The sequence below is a fragment of the Podarcis gaigeae genome, assembly GCF_964106915.1.
Source record: "Podarcis gaigeae genome assembly, chromosome: 4".
Classification (NCBI taxonomy): Eukaryota; Metazoa; Chordata; class Lepidosauria; order Squamata; family Lacertidae; genus Podarcis; species Podarcis gaigeae.
The window spans coordinates 88903078-88922873 of record NC_139677.1 but is presented as its reverse complement, the minus strand read 5'-3'; the positions used below and the strand labels follow the sequence as shown (position 1 = coordinate 88922873).

Sequence of the window (19796 nt, the reverse complement as noted above, 5' to 3'; positions counted from 1 at the left end):
TGAAGCATCTCTCTGCATGTCAAGCAGCTAAACTGCTGAACTTTTATTCCATTCCTTCCCAATGCTCCTGGAGTGCATCTAACATTAGCTCTGAGACAGAGGCCACAGTTCACAGCATACATGGTGGATAACCTTAGCTAAAAGGCTATTTGACTACCATGCACCCCGTGCAATGCATTCCCAGAGTGATTTAACAACCAATCCCTCTTTGCAAGGAACTGTGGCACCTGTGCTTACAGAGGGGAACAGGGCACTCCTATCGAATCTCAGCACCCTTCCCAAACTACAGCTCCCAGAATTCTTTGGAAGAAGTCGTGGCTGTTTCAAGTGGTATCATAGTGCTTTCAATGTGCAGTAGGAATGTGGCCAGAGAGGAGATTTGGTTGGTAAAGCACAAATAAAAGACACTTCCCTATGACTGGTGGCCCTAAAAGCACATTTTCTTTTAGATGGACATGAATGTGCACTGATTTCAGATTGGAATCAGGTGGTGCAGGAGGGAGGGAGAGAGAAGGGAGAGAGGGTGAGAAGATTATGAACCTGCCTGTTCCCTTGGTACCTTTGGAATCTCACTGTCATCCCATGAAAATTAACAGGATATCCCAGAATATACTCAGTGTGCATTTTGGTGATATGTCTTCTCATTGAGGAACCAGTGAGAAGCCTCTCTGTTCCATGGACCTTGGTGATTATCGGATATCCTACTTCATTTGCCCCTGCCTCCCTGGTATCTCTAGTTAAACGGGATCAGGTGGTGAAAAAGGCCCTCTGCCCGGAAACAAGAAGAGATACCGACGATAGAAGAATGGAGATCAAAACTGATAGACTATGCAGAATTGGACAAACTAACTGGGAAAATTAGGTATACTAAAGACCAAAAGTTCATTGAAGACTGGGGAAAATTGGTGGGTAATCTGAAAAACATATGCGGTGTAAATACAACGCTAGTGGGATTTCAAGAGGCACTGTAAAAAAACAAATAAGTATTGTTTATCAGAAATAATGGGAGTAAGGAGGAACAATGGCAATACGAAAGAAGGGAATGTGTATTAAAGGTATAAATATGGATGATTGTCAGAGACGCTGAAAGAAGTCCAAAACAGTCATGATTTGTTGTATTCGGGATAAAATGTATAACTGAATGAAAACTAATAAAATTTATAAATAATAAGAAAAAGACCCTCTGCCCAAGACTTGGAAGATCCGCTGCTTGACAGAGTCAACAATGCTAAGCAAAGACAACGAAGGGTACTGTGGCACCTTCAACAACAAATGTATGATTGCCTAGGCTTTGTGCTTTAAGGAGGGATCTAATGCAGATGAAGGTGATTCAAAGCACCCTGGTGCAAGTTAAAGTGGCCTAAAGTTACACCAGATCCAAACCCTGTTCAGCAGAGGGGAAACAAGCCTTTCAAATAGTGTTCTATGCTGGGTTGTCATGGCATATGTTGGAGACTGAAGGGCTTAGGATCCAGCCTAAGTCCCCACTCTGGTCTCAGCCTCTACTTAAAAACCTCCAGTGAAGGACCTTGTGTTTTGCTTCACGTGTTCTCCCAGAAAGTGAGAATTGGAGAGGTTTGCCTTTAAATCTGAATTGACTTTCTCCCCGCCAATTGCAGATCGACATGCTACATGGACGAGAGTGCAATATTTATCATGTATGTGGTTGCCTTTTTCTTTGATGCATTTCCCTATGATGTGAACATCAAATGTCACATTGGCTGCTATTGCTAAGGGGTTGAAGAGATATTGTAATCATGGGACAGAGCCCTGGGCTTGAAATAAGACAACAGATGGCTATGCATGATCTCTAAATAACAATTATTTGACAAGGGGAAGATGGATGGGAGCAGTTTGCTGGGCTTCCAGCAGCTCCACATGATGTACGAGATAACAGGGACTCAGCTGTGTTATATATATGTGTGTGTGAGAGATCAGGTGAGGGCTGCAGCATTTGTGTCGCCAGGTAGTGTATGGATGACAACTGAGTAGGAGTTATATTGATATTGATTGATTAGCCTAACACATGGCTAAACAGAAGTATTGGCATCATTAGGCAGTCAACTAAGTTTTGATAAATTGGCTAGACTTCTCTTCCCACCCAGATTCCAATGTACTTTAATTGAATCTCTCTCCCTTATACACACAAGTTACCACCACATTAGAAGTTTGGAGTTCAGCTCCCTTCGGTTCATTGGTTAGGTTTCCTTTAACCTCTTTGCAAGGCATCTGGGATTTTCCACACATACACAGGCAGAGTCTTTGCGGGCAAATGTGCTTTTCAGATTGGACAGCTTTGCTTTCATACCCCTGCTTTGTTTAGGTTGTGAATGCCATGAAAAAGTCCAGCATGGCTGCACCCCAGCCCATCACCGCGGTTGCGAGATGTTGCATTGTTGCCGCCGCAAAGCCACTGGTGGGATGTCACGCCACAGTGTCAACAGCCGCATCAGTTGCTTCTACAGCATTTGCCCCAGCCTCTCAACATGCCCCATCATCACAGCCATCCTTACAAGCTAGCCTGCAAATAAGTCCGCAGTATTGTCCTATGTTAAGAGATCAAAGAAGGGGTCAAATTTTCAAACCACAGAAAGTTCATCTCATTAAGTGGAGCCTGCTCCAGATTGTGTTAGAAAGCCCTTCAGATATCTCAGGGATGAGCAGGGCCGGATTTAGGTTTGATGAGCTAAGCTATTGAAGGTAATGGGGCCCTTTATATGTCCAACTGTCCTTTGTCAACCACAAATTGTTGCTGTTTTTTATGTTGAATATATGCTATATGGTAATTTATGGTACCACTGTATATATAGAAATGAGCAAACCGGTGATATTTTAGGAAGCAGGCTAGCAGGCAGGACCCATTACTTACATCATAGGAGCCTAAACAACACAAAACACCATTGCTGTATGTAGGTTTTATTTTATTTGTTTTTTATCTTATATTTTGGAAATGTACATCCAAGTGTGTGGGGGTTTTTTACATTTTGCCCCACCCCCAAGAGAGTGGGGCCCTAAGCTATAGCTTGTTTAGCTTATACTTAAATCCAGCACTGGGGATGAGGTACTAATTTGTACTAGTGGCACAGTTTTGGAGGGGAGTATATGTTTTTTGTTGTGCACAGTGCTATTTTTTTGCTACATTGAGTCCAAAACCTCTCCCCCCTCTAGACATACACCAGTGTCCAATGTCCTTAAAATGTTAGTGTACTTAAAAGGTTGCACCGGGACATGGAGATGGTATTATTAAAACATTTATACCCCACCTTTCGGTTTTAACTAAACCCACAAGGCTGCTAATGCTTAGCTCTGTGCCCTTTATCCTGCTTTTCCTTTTGGCAGAAACATGCCCCTCGTTGACTCATGAATCATTTTGTTTACTGTCTTCTGAAGACTTTGAAAATTAGGGAGGAAAAGCCTTTCTGTCACACACACACACACACACACACACACACACACTGAGGTATTCAGTTTGCCAGTGCAGGATCCATTCTTGTTGTGTGTCCACCTTGTTACCTTATCTTCAGTAACTCCCTGTGCACCAAGTAGTTAGAGAGAAGGAAAGGTCTAAAGATTTATCACAGTAATTAAACCTGAACAAAGATAAATACCCAGTCTATTTGGGCAGGTACCTACAGAACCCCCCAGAGCAGAAAAGGAAGCAATTCCATTCTGAGGTGATAAATAGACAGCATTGTCTCTTCCTATGTGGTGCATTTCAATGCAATATATAAATTGCTTTCATTAAAGATTTGCATGGTGCATTAATGAGCATCGATGATGAGTCGCAACTGTAGAAGGAAATGCACGATTTATAGAGGGGGTGTATTTGGGGGAAATGGGGCACAGGAAAAAGGACTTCCTCTATGGCTTGTGGGTATGTGAACGTTGCTGTCAACTCCATGCAACAAGTGCAAATTAATTCCATGTTAAGGCATGCAGTTTCGAGTTTGCATTGATGAATGTGCGCCTTCAATGCAAAGAATAAAAATGTTGGAGGATGTGTTTTTATGACTAAAAAGGCCTTCAGGAGCTCTCTGAGGCTTTCAGAGCTGCAGATATAGATGACTTAACAGCTGGGGGCTGAATCCAATTAAGGGAACAATCTACTGGGACGAGCAGGTTAGAATCCAACGGATCGCTGGCTGAGCTGGGAGTTTCCTACTGTAGCTGGACTATGCTGGCTTAACTCCCACATCCTTTGCTCAGCCAGAGATACACTGACACAGTTAGGGGCAGAGGCGCCAGCTTGCAAGAGTGATTGGAGGTGGGGCCGATGTCACAAATGGCGCATCCAACTTCCTGGGATTTGGAAGGGATGGTACCATGCCTGTGACAGAATGCTGGAGCCATTCTGCCGCCTTCCCAAAGTTGTCTGGGCTTTGGGAAGGTGGCAGGAAGGCTCTTGGAATTATTGGAGCATCACGCCTCCCTCCCTAAGTTGGGCAAAAGCTTTCTGGGCTTTGGGAAGGAGGCACCATGGGAACATTTAGGGAACTAACCTAGTCCCCCTAACCAACTGACCGCACACAACTGCTAAGAACAGAGAAGGTGAGGACATGGTATGGCAGGGGTGGGGAAGAGGCTATATCCTAAGCCTGTTCAACGTGGTCATACAGCCTGGCAACCCAGCACAAGGTGGTGAAACTCAGACACTATTTTAAGTGTTAACGGAGAAATCTGAGAGCTCCCTTGGACAAAAAACAAGGACACCAGCCAGGAATACCAGAGCAAAACAGCAGCCAGTAGGCTTGGTCTTTATTGAAGACTGTCGCGACAGGACTCCCACCTGCCACAAGGTGGAACAAGATGGAAGCCCCAAACAAAAGAGCACCCAAACTTTTATTAGCTGCTAATCCCCACGTTACACCCCCCCCCAACTACATCACTAATACAGCATGGTAACATCATGAAAGGGGAGGTCTGGTGGCAGTAATCTGAGCATCCTGGGCCCTGCCCCATGGTTCTCCTTGCCCTCCACCAAACACCCATCAAGTGTAATAAAAGAGATATTTACACTTCCGTGTTTCCCAGCCAAGTTAATCACACCCTTTTGTCTTCATCTGGGTTTGTTATTTCTGGAATGGCTACCTGTCTGGCACTCAGATATCAGGATGCCAGGAATTATCACTCAGGCAGAGGGGCTGCTGAGTAGCTGAGCTCACATGTCTATATGAATTTCTGAAGTTTTCCCAGTGAGCCAGTACACAGATACATTTATCAGTAAATTCTTACATTTGGTATTGTGAAGTAGAGGCCCTCTGAATAGATAGAAAGAAACTGTGATGAAGTGTTTTGTGGGGACAAATCACAAAAGTCACAAAAGTGATTGTGCCGATTTTGGTAGTGGGCTGCATGTGCATGATATCTGCTGGAAGAGCAACCCACCCCCCTAACCTACACATAAATTCCTGCAACATAAGGACTTGTTTTCTCTCTGCAAGGCTTAGGCCCGCTAAATCAGCAGTCACCAGTGTTTGGGTCTGCTGTAGCTTTATACCAGATTCTTGTGTATAGAATTGCTTCCCAAGTTTTACTCTGAGTAGTGGAGTGGGTGGCGCTGTGATCTAAACCACTGAGCCTTTTGGGCTTGCTGACTGGAAGGTTGGCAGTTCAAATCCACATGACAGGGTGATATCTGTTTGCTCTGTCCCAGCTTCTGCTAACCTAGCAGCTCAAAAGCACACCAGTGCAAATAGATAAATAGGTACCGCTCTGGCGGGAAGGTAAATGGCATTTCTGTATGCTCTGGTTTCCGTCACGGTGTCCCGTTGCACCAGAAGCAGTTCAGTCATGCTGGCCACATGACATGGAAAGCTGTCTGTGGACAAACACTGGCTCCCTTGGCCTGAAAAGCGAGATGAGCACTGCAACCCCTTAGTCACCTTTGACTGGACTTAACCATCTGGGGTCCTTTACCGTTTTACCTACTTGTAGACCCACTGAAGTTAATGGATTGAAGTTAATCATGCCAGTGGGTCGACTCTCAGTATGACAGTGCCCTAAACTGAAGCCATAAGTCATATATTAATGAATGAATTAATTAAGAATGACTCAGACTGGATGCAACTCTATCGCGTGTTGTTGCTTTTCAGTCCGGCAGTGTCTCCAGAATGGCAATTTTGTGTGATATGCCTTTTATCACACTATAATCAAGACTGCCTTAGCCATGTCATTTCAGATGAAATCCATGAGAACCATGCAGTGGTTCTCTGGGAAAAGAGCAAGATCAAATTGTGGCAGCTGAGTGAGCAAGGGAAGAAATGGATCTACTTGAATCAGTTGATGGAAGATCACAAAAAGGGGGGGAAGGGAAGTGATCCTCTTCCCTGCAGAAAATTTGATCTTTTCATCCCACTTTGTTTTTTGCTGGCTCAGATGTTCCACCGAACACCCAAGAAATGAACAAAATAAAGCATAATCATATATGGAAATAGGTGAAGCACTTATTCTAAGGCTTTCTAAATGACCTTCGGAAAGTAGATACCGAAACCCTGAAGAGATCTCGGTAAACAAGACGAGCTATTCATAAAACGAAATGCCAGCCCTGCTGTCACCATGGTGACTTAATCACTTCAACACCCAAACTTTGTAAATAGCAGGGTTTACTGGCAGACAATAGCTCCATCACAGCATCCCATGAGAATGCCAATTTACGGCTACCTTCACCATTCACGATTTTTCTTTTTTATCTATATTCTGAGCATACTGTGGTGAACGCTTTGATAAATTGCGCCTAAAAGTTTGTTTTCTGACAACTTTACATTGCAATTTCCAGGGAAGTGTCTGCACGATCTCTTGTCTAGTTGATATGGGTGCCGGGTAAAAAACTAAAGTATATGGCTATTAGAATAAAATGTAACCCATGAGATTGTGTGTACATAAATCTGAGTGCATGTATATATCCCAGATAAAAGGAAAACAACTCTCCATATTTGCCTGTAGCCAAGTTTTGTCGTTGGCTGTAGCTCAACCATGGACCTGAGTTAAGACAGCATGCTAAGCCAAGGTTTGAATTAGCTCAGCATAGAGCACAAGTAAAAGTTGTTGTTGTTGTTGTTGTTGTTGTTGTTATACGGCACTGAACTCGGGGGTCTCAGGGAGGTTCACAGAACAAAATCAAGCTATAAAACCACAAAATACCTAATTAAAAATCAAAAACGACCCAATAGCCCCCCCCAAAAAAAAACATTTTGAAAGGGCATAGGATGGAAATTGGATCAAGCAAAGGCCTGGTTAAAAAGGAACGTTTCTGCCTGGCGCCTAAAGGTGTATAATGAAGGCGCCAGGCGAACTTCCCTGGAGAGAGCATTCTACAGACAGGGAGCCACTGCAGAGAAGGCTGTGTTACCACCTTTCAAACCTCTCAAGGAGGAGGCACACAAAGGAGGGCCTCAGAAGATGATCTCCGGGTCCAGGTTGGTTCATATGGAAAGAGGCTGTCCTTGAGGTATTGTGATCCTGTTTTATGTTTGAATAGGCCCAGGGCCCGTGAGGAATGGTTGCCTCAGGTGACAAACTGGGGACATCTGAGGGAGGAGGCAGCAGAGGTAGAGTTAGGGGAGCATGACTGGTTCATTTGCACTGGACACAGAGCCTCAGGGGCAAGGGATGCTGCACCAGTGATTTGGAACAGGGTACGAGAGGCAGGGTGCACCAAATTTTGGCATCAGACAGGGCGATGTTGAAATTTGAGACCTGCTACTGGTGGCAGATCCACATCCCTAAAAGTGTGTCTCTTGCTGCTTCGAGCTTATGGTCTACTGGCTCCTCCTCTTCTGCCAGAGCTTGTCTGAACCACCTTCATTCACCACATGCAGTAGCAGCAGATGGCTGATGAGGGGAGGGGTGCCATTTTTTGTTTTGCCACAAGCATCAAAATATCCTGGGCCGGCCATGAATAGGCCCAATGCATTTTGGAACCCTGATTTCCCAGGGTGAGCAAGGCACAATTAACTAGACTATTCCACATGTTAAAGAAAGGATCCTTCTATTGTTGTACTGGGAGGAAATCAAGAAATGCATGTGTGCGTGTGTTTAGAGTAAGTGCACATTCACACTGTGCATTTAAAGCACTACAATACCACTTTAAACCATCATGGCTTCCTCCCAAAGAATTCTGGGAGATTCAGTTTCTGAAGGGTGCTGAGAGTTGTGAGGAGGTCCCTGCTCTCACAGAGCTACGATTCACAACTATCCATCCCCTGCCACAGGGAACTCTAGCAATTGTAGCTCCATGAGGGGAATAGATGTCTCGGAAGAGCTCTAAGCACCCTTAGCAAAATAGCTGCCAGAGTTCTTTGGGATAAGGGGCAAAACGCTGGCAGTTATCACCAAACAGAGTGTTTTTTCAGTAGAACTGCTGAAGTGGTTCACACCGCCTCTATTCTTTAGTCATCACTCTAATTAATGGATGAATTATTAAAAGGCCAGGCTGTCAGGTTGCTGATTAAATACCTTTGATTTTACATCAGTCACAGGCGAAACCGAGTGATGGCTACATTTCAAATAAAGTGAACTGCCTCCAACCCATACCAATTATCTCAGACTTCCTTCTTTCCATGTGAATGAGGAACAGGTGCCTTTAATTAAAAATTGTTTCCTCCGAAAATGTCCCTCTGTTGCTGTATAAACACTTAAAAATATCACTTAGCATTGTGGGCGCAAATCAAGACGTAGAAATACAATTATTATCAGCCATAGCATTGTTTCTAATTTAGTTTACTTCAGAACAATCCTAACTCTGGTTGGAAAAAAGGAGTCAGTTAGAAAAAGAGGAGGGCATCCACAACCACAGCCAAAATCTTCCAGGACAGAAGGGGAGGCATTTGTTATTGTTGTTTAGTCGTTTAGTCGTGCCTGACTCTTCACGACCCCATGGATGCCAGGCCCTCCTGTCTTCCACTGCCTCCCACAGCTTGGTCAAACTCATGTTAGTAGCTTCGAGAACACTGTTCAGCCATCTCGTCCTCTGTCATCCCCTTCTCCTTGTGCCCTCCATCTTTCCCAACATCAGGGTCTTTTCCAGGGAGTCTTCTCTTCTCATGAGGTGGCCAAAGTAATGGAGCCTCAGCTTCAGGATGTGTCCTTCCAGTCAGCACTCAGGGCTGATTTCCTTCAGAATGGAGAGGTTTGATCTTCTTGCAGTCCATGGGACTCTCAAGCGTCTCCTCCAGCACCAGAATTCAAAAGCATCAATTCTTCGGCGATCAGCCTTCTTTATGGTCCAGCTCTCACTTCCATACATCACTACTGGGAAAACCATAACTTTAAATATATGGACCTTTGTTGGCAAGGTGCTGTCTCTGCCTTTTAAGATGCTGTCTAGGTTTGTCATTGCTTGGCAAGGGGTGGTTAAATGCACATTTATTTATTTATTTTGCTGTGCTGCAGTAGTATGTCATGTCATGGCCCTGGAGTTTGATTCATTGCCTTCAGGGGATGTGGGTCAGAGGACTCTGAAGGAGAAAGGGAAGGGCATGCAAGGTGAGCCCCAGAAGTGCCGTCCCCACACCTGAGGATATGGCACTACCATCCTCTGATTCAAAGGACTCCACTGTGAAAGGCCAGAGCCCCCTCTTCCCATTACAGGAGGAAGTTATTGTAACAGAGAGGGGCAGCATCTTGTGCCACAAGTGGGGCTAACGATAAGACTATGCATGCTGTTACTACTTCATAAGGACTCAGTTCCACCTTGCTTCTTGCTGGAGCAACTTCAAAGCTTTTTGTCCCCTCAGAGTGGCATAGCCTTGCCTGGCATCCCACCTGAACCTCATCTCACCTTGTCCCACCTTGCCTTCTCTTACATCCTAGTTGGACCTCCTTGTCTTACAACCTAACTGGATCTTGCTGCACCACAGAGCACAGCGTGGAAAAGCCTAGATAGGTACATTTTCTGGGAAGAACTTAGGATCCAGCAGATCCTTGGCCTGCTCAACTCTTCCCAGGCCTCCACAATCCCCCATCTCAGTGCCTTCTGCCTATTGGCAGCAGAAAAAATTGGCAGAGTGTGTGTGTGTGTGTTGCCTTTGCTAACTTATCCACAAGAGCTACTGCACAACACCGCCAGCAGCAAATGTCACTGGAGGTGGATGATTTCTGGGTCCTAATTCCTTCCAGACTTTCCAGGGTTAGGATTGTGGCCTTTGTCACCTTATGTGAAATTTACTAAGGGTCTGCGTACCTGAGGGAAGACAAAAACAAGAGAGACCAGAGACCACATACGATAAACTCCTCACAGAACCATCTATGGTCTGAGAGACCTATTGGGACAACTGCTGCTCCACCATCCCTGGCACTGCCTTATACAGAAAAAGCTGCCTTATACAGAGTCAGACCATTGGTTCATCTAGCTCAGTATTATCTACAATGTCAGTTGTGTCCAAACTTTTTCAAAGAGGGCCAGATTTGATGAAGTGAAGGGCCGTGACGGCCAACCAAAGGGCCAACCAAAGTTGTTGACCTTTTTATGACTTTTACCCCAAAGTTGTTGAGTTGTTGAGCTTTCTTTGGGATTGAAGTTGTTGAGGGGTTTTTTTAGGATTCTTTTACCCCAGAAAATAAACTGCCACAGGGGCTGGATTAAACTGACCGGTGGGCTAGATTAGACCCCCGAAACGGACTTTGGACATGTCTGGTCTACACTGAGTGGCAGCAGCTCTCCCAGCAGGTGTCTCTCCCAGTCCTACCTGGAGCTTCTAGGGTTGAACCCAGTACATTTCCAGGCACAATTCAAAGTGTTGGTGCTGACCTTTAAAACAGTAAATGGCATTGGCCCAGTATACCCGAAGGAGTGTCTCCACCCCCATCTTTCTGCCAGGACACCGAGGTCCAGGGCTGAGTACCTTCTGGCGGTTCCCTCACTGCGAGAGGCCAAGTTATAGGGAACCAGGCAGAGGGCCTTCTCTGTAGTGGCGCCTGCCCTGTGGAATGCTCTCCCATCAGATGTCAAGGAAATAAATGACTATCTGACTTTTAGAAGACATCTGAAGGCAGCCCTGTTTAGGGAAGCTTTTAATATTTGATGAATTATTGTATTTTAATATTTTGATGGAAGCTGCCCAGAGTGACTGGGAAAACCAGCCAGATGAGCAGGGTATTAATGATGATGATGATGATGATGATGATGATACCTGGGACCTTCTGCATGACCCTATCACTGAGCTATAACCCTTTCCCAGTCACGATCCTTACCATTATAAAAGGAAGTCGAATAGTCCAAGGAACTAATGGATTGTTGGAAATGTTGGGGAGATGCTTCCAACCTAAAATCCCCCCAACTTTCTAACTATCAGTCAACAAGGGTTTTTTTGTTGTTGTTGTTTTAAGCACATTAGAAATAAATGTACCAGCAGGCTAAATTGTGATTACTGTCTTCATTGTGCCACTACGGCTGAAAACAATAGCTCAGACAATTAGTAGCTGAAAGGCCTGAACTCACTGTAGCGGCAAAGCATTGTGTGTCTTGGAGCAGCGGCAATGACTTTCTATTACGGAGCTAACCTTGACATTTCTGCATTTAGAGGCAGCCCTGACAAAGCTGACGGAGAACTGGCTGCAGAGAGAGGCTGCCTCAGAGCTAATGCTGGGTGTCAAAAGTTCAGTAGCGTAGAAGAGTCAGTCAGTGGGGAAATGGGAGGAGAAGACAAGATAGTGGGAGAGGAGAATCCTTAATATAATAACTGAGATGCAGTTATGTCTTCTAGCAGGAGGAGGGCTTTGGTGCAGTAGCTGCCTCCTTTTCTCAACCTATTTTCTAGTGTGGGAATAATAATAATAATAATAATAATAATAATAATAATAATAATAATAATAATATTTATACCCCACCCATCTGGCTGGGTTTCCCCAGCCACTCTGGGCAGCTCCCAACAGAATATTAAACAGAATAAAGCAGCGAAGACTACCATCACTTTTTAAATATATTTATTACATTTTTGTCCCACCGTTCCTTCCAAGAGCTTAAAGGAGCACATGTAATTCTCTCCATTTCCATTTTATCCTCACAACCCTGGGGGGGGGGGGGAGTGCCTGGCCCATGTTCAGCCAATGATGATATATCACGGTACCACTTTCTATGTTACCTTTTGAAGACTTATTTGTCAATCGCTCCAATCAATTTTTTGCTTTCGTCTGTTTGTTTGCGATCATAACAGGGGGAAAAAAATATTAATATGTGTAACTTGCTCTGAGTCACATCTCTGCCCTGCCTTATTCCAGTAAATCAGATCCACCAGGCTTGCCTGTTACTCTCTTGATTTGAACAATCTCTGTCGAAAGGTAATCAGGAAGTTTCTCTAACACTGCTTTAATAGAAAATTGAGATTTACTTTTTCTTTTTAAAGCACAGTGACTTTGAGCCACTTTTGTTTCCATTTTAGTTGGCCAATAATTATAATGCCTGCTGCAATTTTTCTGACTGTGTTTTTCAGAGATCATCTACAGCTGGGTATTTAATGAATTCCCCTCCTTTGTGGCAGAAGACAGCCGGCGCTTTATCTCCCAGGAAACGGGCAATCTCTACATTTCCAAAGTACAGCCCTCGGATGTAGGCAGCTATATCTGCCTGGTGAAGAACACAGTGACCAATGCGAGAGTGCTTAGCCCACCCACACCGCTAACACTTCGAATTGATGGTAAGCTGCCTTGGTCTCAAAGTCGAAATGTATTGAGCCCATGCTGGTCCTGGGGGGAGGTTACCGTGAGGCGTGGTCAGAGTCCGTTCCTGGGTCAAGGGTCTGGAGACAGTCCACAAAGAATCATAGAATCATAGAATCATAGAGTTGGAAGAGACCACAAGGGCCATCGAGTCCAACCCCCTGCCAAGCAGGAAACACCATCAGAGCACTCCTGACATATGGTTGTCAAGCCTCTGCTTAAAGATCTCCAAAGGTCTATCATATCACCCCTTAACCTCCTCTTCTCCAGGCTAAACATGCCCAGCTCCCTTAGCCGTTCCTCATAAGGCATCGTTTCCAGGCCTTTGACCATTTTGGTTGCCCTCCTGTGGGCACGTTCCAGTTTGTCAGTGTCCTTCTTGAACTGTGGTGCCCAGAACTGGACACAGTACTCCAGGTGAGGTCTGACCAGAGCAGAATACAGTGGCACTATTACTTCCCTTGATCTAGATGCTATACTCCTATTGATGCAGCCCAGAATTGCATTGGCTTTTTTAGCTGCCGTGTCACACTGTTGGCTCATGTCAAGTTTGTGGTCAACCAAGACTCCTAGATCCTTTTCACATGTACTGCTCTCAAGCCAGGTGTCACCCATCTTGTATTTGTGCCTCTCATTTTTTTTGCCCAAGTGCAATACTTTACATTTCTCCCTGTTAAAATTCATCTTGTTTGTTTTGGCCCAGTTCTCTAATCTGTCAAGGCCGTTTTGAAGTGTGATCCTGTCCTCTGGGGTGTTAGCCACCCCTCCCAGTTTGGTGTCATCTGCAAATTTGATCAGGATGCCCTTGAGTCCATCACCAAAGTCGTTGATAAAGATGTTGAAAAAGACCGGGCCCAAGACAGAACCCTGTGGCACCCCACTAGTCACTCTTCAAAGGGCAAAGCAGGGTCTGAAGCAAGAAGCCGGGCGTGGTCGGGAACTCTGGAAGAACAGGTCCGGGTGCTGACAGAGGCAGGTTTCCAACGACGTTGCTCCCACAACCTGGGACTGGGCTGACTGGCCTTTATCTCCTCTGAGGCCAGGGGCGGTCCCGGCCCACAGGTGACCCGCCTCTCCTGGCCTTAAGGTGAACACTCCTCCTGAGAGAACCCAGTTCCCTCCACCTCTCTGCCCTGAGCCTCTGCAGCTCAGTAGAGGCTGGAGGGTTACTGGACCCAGGGGCAGCTTCAGCTTCCCCTGACAGGGCTGGGAGAGGCACACCTGCAGGCAATGGGTCCTCAATCACCTCCGGAGCCAGAGTGGATGCATGTGGTGTCTGCTCCTGAGGATCCGGCACAGGTGAGGGCCCTTCAGATTCAAGCCCCTGCCCCGGCTCAGCCGGCCCTGGAGGTGGGAACTCCTGTGCAGGCTGGGACTCCTCAGATTCAGCTTCTGAATCAGATTCCCAGGCCATCACAAAGCCCCTTACACACACACATACATGCACAAACATGTTGCCTTGCCCCCGCAGTAGAGGGTGCCGGGGTCATGAAATGTCAGCATGCTCCGTGGCATGTGTGCATGACACCAGCACGCCCTGTGGTGTCTTGCTGATGTCATGCGCCACAGCCTGCTGGGCATGCTGACATGTTGTGCCATGTGTGATGTACTCAGATGTGAGTAATAAAGCCAGGAGTGATTAACCTTAAGTTTCTTTCGTGCCGTATTTACTTCGCCACTCTGCTGTGATGCATATTCCATACTCTAATGTGGGAGAGGTGTTGCTCCTTAGAGTTGAAACTATTATTGTTTCAATTATTTTGTATTTCCACTCCAGGACCTTTGGGCGGATCTATATATACAGTAAATAAATAAAATAATATACATATTTTTCCATGTATAAGACTATATTCCCCCCTATTTTTTCAAGTTTAAAATTCAGGGGTCATCTTATACACGGAAAGTGCATATGGGGCATTTCTTTATTTGGAGTCCCCAAAAATAGGGGTTGTCTTATACACAGGGGCATGTTATACACAGAAGAATATGGTATTGCTGGGCTAGATGTTCAAACACTCTGACGCGGTCAAAGAAAGCTTCATGTGTGTGCACAATAGACAATAATTTTAAATTAAACATGTTACTGTGCATGCATGATTGTTGGCTCCATTCCCATTTTCTTGATTTCAAGAAAACATATTTAGGATCAGGAAATAAGATTACTTTCAGTGACTGCTGCTCTTTCAGAAACCCATTTGAGCAGTCCTCTCTCTCTCTCTCTCTCTCTCTCTCTCTCTGTCTGTCTGTCTCTCTCTCTCACACACACACACACAAACACATAAGCTCATAGGAGTAAGTGTTAAACAAAGCCATAAAACATGCAAACACAGCAAGGTACTTGCTCAGGCTTATAAATATTTGAGCACTGTGAGAACATTACAAAGTCTAGGCTTTAAGAAAGATCATTTGATTTGTTACAGTATATATTCATTCAGAGCTTAGCCTGGAATTAAGTTGATCTTTGTTCATTACTGCATGGCTGGAAAGTTTCCATGTTTGCACAGCGTGAATCCTGCATAAGAAGTACATTCTTCTTGTACTTCAAGCCATAGCAGTTTGTTTTGCTTTGGCATCCTCCTAAATTTACCCGTCATGGTAGTTCAGCAGTCGACAAATGTTATCTGACATTATCTGGGCTAAGCCCCACATTCCTTTTTTAAGACACTGAACACGATTTCCAAAAGAACTCACATTTCTGTTTGGTCATACCCACAAATGCATTGCTTTCCATTCTCTTAAGGAAGATGGGTTTTGTTGACCTACAGCCAATAGGAAACATGAGCTTCATGCACCGGTGGTGAATCTTCACACATTGCATTTTTCCAGATGCACACTTGTACAATGTGTGTGTCTCCGAGCACATGCTTATTATGTATTACAGTGGTACCTTGGGTTACATATGCTTCAGGTTACATACGCTTCAGGTTACAGACTCTGCTAACCCAGAAATAGTGCTTCAGGTTAAGAACTTTGCTTCAGGATGAGAACAGAAATCGTGCTCCGGCAGCACGGCAGCAGCAGGAGGCCCCATTAGCTAAAGTGGTGCTTCAGGTTAAGAACAGTTTCTGGTTAAGAATGGACCTCCGGAACGAATTAAGTACTTAACCCGAGGTACCACTGTATGTGGTTTTTATATTGTGGTTTTATGTTGCAGCCACCCTGAGACCTGCAGGTATAGGGCGGTATACAAGTTGAATGAATAAAAATCAATGAAGCACATGTTTCTTTCATTCACACATTACATTTTTAGATATCCTAAACAGGAAATGTGTGAATGACAGAAAAATGTGCTTGAAGAAACATGTGTCACGCAACTGCACAATTTGTTGCAGGGAATTGTTCAGTGGTCCACTAGTTAGTAAATCCTGGTTTGTTGTCACATGATGTGTGAAATGGTCCACAGGCTCTGTACTGTACATAGAAGAGCCATAAAGGTAAAGGGACCCCTGACCATTAGGTCCAGTCGTGACCGACTCTGGGGTTGCGGCGCTCATCTCGCTTTATTGGCCAAGGGAGCCAGCGTACAGCTTCCGGGTCATGTGGCCAGCATGACTAAGTCACTTCTGGCAAACCAGAGCAGCGCATGGAAACTCTGTTTACCTTCCTGCCAGAGCGGTACCTATTTATCTACTTGCACTTTGACGTGCTTTTGAACTGCTAGGTTGGCAGGAGAAGGGACCGAGCAACGGGAGCTCACCCTGTTGCGTCCCAGAAGAGCCATAGTCTATGGCCAAAGAAGTTGAGATGATGATGCTCAATGATGGGATAACCCATCCTGCTATTTTTAGTTAGCAATACGCAGCCAGGAGTATGTGGGAACTTAAACAGGGTATTGGGGGAGGGATAGATTTAACTTTCTCTCCTGCACGCCCCCAACTCCCATGAAAACCAGTAATTATTTGCCTCCTTAGGGGAAATGTTCATGTGCCCTATAACGCCCCAATGAGGTTATTTAATTTGGGGAAATGACTGTTTCGAACACAAGTTTATGAAGGATGCAGTCACAGGTCTCAACTATCTCCTCTAATTGTGCCCTGAGAGGAAATGCAGTACGTATGAGAAATTCGATTCACAGCTTCTCAGATCACAGGGCTGGAAGAACTCTTGAGAGCCTCTTCTTAGTAATGGCAGGGTACCACTCTGATATAGGACGGGTTGGTCTGTCAATTTCAGATTCTCTTAGTTTCTCATTTTCCCAGTCAAGTTCAGCTTGTCATATTTCAGCACCAATTTGCAATTTTTAAGAAAGTTCAACATTTTTTAGTCTATGTTTCTCTTAACATACGTATTTTTGCATGCAATTTTCCCCGGTACAATGCATTTTTCATTTAGAGAAGCATTACTTTCATTTAGATAAGCATTTTCAGACACTCTTTCCCCTAATATACACATTTTTGCATGTGCATGTGTTTTGGTCTGAGAATTGCCTACTGAAATTCAGAGAAGTGTGCATTTCAAAGGACAGTTGCATACAATTTTGCCGATTGATTCAGAAAAATGCAAATGTATTTCCATTAAAATGAGAACTGAACCAAATTTATTTCCTATCCTTAGCTCCATTTTTTCAAATACTGGTATAGGGAGTAGGTACGCTCAGTGTATATTGTGACCTGCCCACAGCGACCCACACCTATGCAGTTCATCAGTGTAGGCAAAGGGGATCTCCAATTTGCCTAGAGGAAAGCTTTCCATGCTCTTCCCAGCTTGTTTGGGTCCCATTCCTTCTGTTCATGCAAGTGAGAAAAGCAAGTTCCATCCATCCCGAAGCTGATGAGGGCTACAAAGTCTTCTCTGTTGATATGAATTTCTCTTGGCAATGCATGTGCTGTAGTTTGAGAAGTATCTAGAATTCATGTGATAAATGGAAAAGAACCTGTTTGCTGGACAGGCTGCCAGAAACACTGTGATAATTTGCTTGGATTTGTTATAAGCAGTGAAGGGTTTTGCTTGCGTTGCTAGCTTCAGTCCCTAGAGTAATCACATCATTCCATGAACTTGCCAGCCGTCCTGTTTTCATGTTGCATTAATAATCTATACCATCATACCCAATTCAGGATGTGTGTGTGTGTGTGTGTGTGTGTGTGTGTGTACCATAAAGATATGGTTTAGATTCCCCATTAGAACACCTAAGACTGTAACTTTTACAAATTGCAATGTTAGCATTTGCTCTTGGTAATTTGGTTGCTACCTGTCAGTCTGAGAGTCCTCATTAGCTATTGGCTATGCTTCTGTGAACTCACAGAAGCCTAGAATGGGGATCGGAAGGTAGAAGAAGGTGGGAGGTGCTGACTGAGGAAAAGACCAAAATAAAGTAGAATAGTGGCTGTATTTATTGATCACTGGGTCATTGATCATTGATTCCTTCCAAGAGGAAAAGACTGTCATCAAAGTAAAGACAAAAAAGGACTGGGGAGAAGAAGAAGGCAGGAAGCCATAGGTAGAGGGAAACAGCAAGGGTTTTAGCAAAGAGTGGAAGAAACAAAGGAATAAGGAAAGGATGGCTGGAGTAGGGTTACCAGACGTCCCCGTTTCCCGGGGACAGTCCCTGGATTTGCAAACAAGTCCCTGGACAAATTCCATCCCCGGAATGTCCTCGGATTTCATCTAATGTCCTTGGGAAACACAGCAGCGGCAGTCTCAGCAGCAATTGGCTCTGGCTGGCTTCAGGAGCTGCTCAGAAGTCCCCATATGAGGGTGGTGCAGGGGCTCTAAGATGCGGCTTCCAGGCTGCCTCCACCTTCCCTGACCCCAGCAACTAAGCTGTGAAGGGAGGCTTCATGCTGCCTATCGGAGCAGCCTCCCAACTCCTACTTGCGTGCAAGCAGGAGCAGGGTGGAGATCTCTCAGCTGTGCAGGGAGGCTTCACGCTGCCTATCAGAGCTGGCTTGCAAGCAGGAGGGGGCAGGGATCTCTCAGTTAGGCAATGGGAATGGGATTAGGGCTGCTCCGATGGGAAGGGAGGCATCATGCTGCCTGAGCCTTGCTGCTGCCACTGCTCTCAGCCCTCCTTCTCCACCTTCCATGCCTGACCCACCGCACACCATTTCACCACCACCACCGAAGAACCAACAACTCAGGGGATGCCCAGGCTCATGGAGAAAGGAGATAGAAGCCTGAGAGGAAGGGGAAACGTGGCAGTTGAGGTTAGGGCGGTGGCCACCCCCTGCCACCACCATCGCTGCAGCATCAACGTCCCGAACGTGTAGGAATTAATTAATTAATTAAAGTGTCCCCAGATTCATTGAAAGAAATCTGGTAACCTTAGGCTGGAGGAGACCAGAGTGTTGAGGGAAGGAAGAATGACTCTGAGCCAATTGAGGCTGAAGGAGTGAGACAGGTGCAATTGGAAATATGCTTGTGAGCCTCCCTTCTCCCCTACTGACATTGGTTGAGCGTGCATGATGTCATGGAATGTTCTGAAAGTAAAGAACTCTCTCAGGACCTAGGTTCAGAGGAAGGACACCTTATTTGTCCTTGGCTAGCTTTGGGACATGGGTGGTGCTGTGGGTTAAACCACAGAGCCTAGGACTTGCCGATCAGAAGGTCGGCGGTTCGAATCCCTGTGATGGGGTGAGCTCCCGTTGCTTGGTCCCTGCTCCTCCAACCTAGCAGTTCGAAAGCACGTCAAAGTGCAAGTAGATAAATAGGTACTGCTCCGGCGGGAAGGTAAACGGTGTTTCCGTGCACTGCTCTGGTTCGCCAGAAGCGGCTTAGTCATGCTGGCCACATGACCCGGAAGCTGTACGCCGGCTCCCTCGGCCAATAAAGCGAGATGAGTGCCGCAACCCCAGAGTCAGCCACGACTGGACCTAATGGTCAGGGGTCCCTTTACCTTTACCTAGCTTTGCTGAGGGAAACGTAGCAGTGTTCTCTTTGGAAGAGCACCTAACTCATTCAAGTGTGCTGTTTGTGGGGAAAGGCTGAATAGATATGTGGAGAGCGAGATTTGAAGCAATCCAATTACAGTAATCCCGCCTGTGAATTGGAATCTTCATGGACTACTACTTCCCATTCAGAATTCTCGACTGTGGGCAACACCCTGGGATTTGGCATCTTATGACAAGAAAGCTCCCCAGACAACATGTCTATATATTTATCTTCATTGAGGCAGCTGAATAATATTATAGTTTTATGTCAGATCC

General features: G+C 45.3%; 1 protein-coding gene across 4 annotated transcripts in view; it reads left to right on the top strand.

The window, feature by feature from the left end:
* CNTN5 (contactin 5) overlaps positions 1-19796 on the top strand; it is a 701719-nt gene that overhangs the window by 518842 nt on the left and 163081 nt on the right. For all 4 annotated transcript variants that reach the window (XM_083736193.1, XM_083736191.1, XM_083736192.1 and 1 more), the window contains one exon: positions 12429-12632. In XM_083736193.1, coding sequence (XP_083592319.1) covers positions 12429-12632 — 204 coding nt within the window. The remainder of the gene's footprint in view (positions 1-12428; positions 12633-19796) is intronic.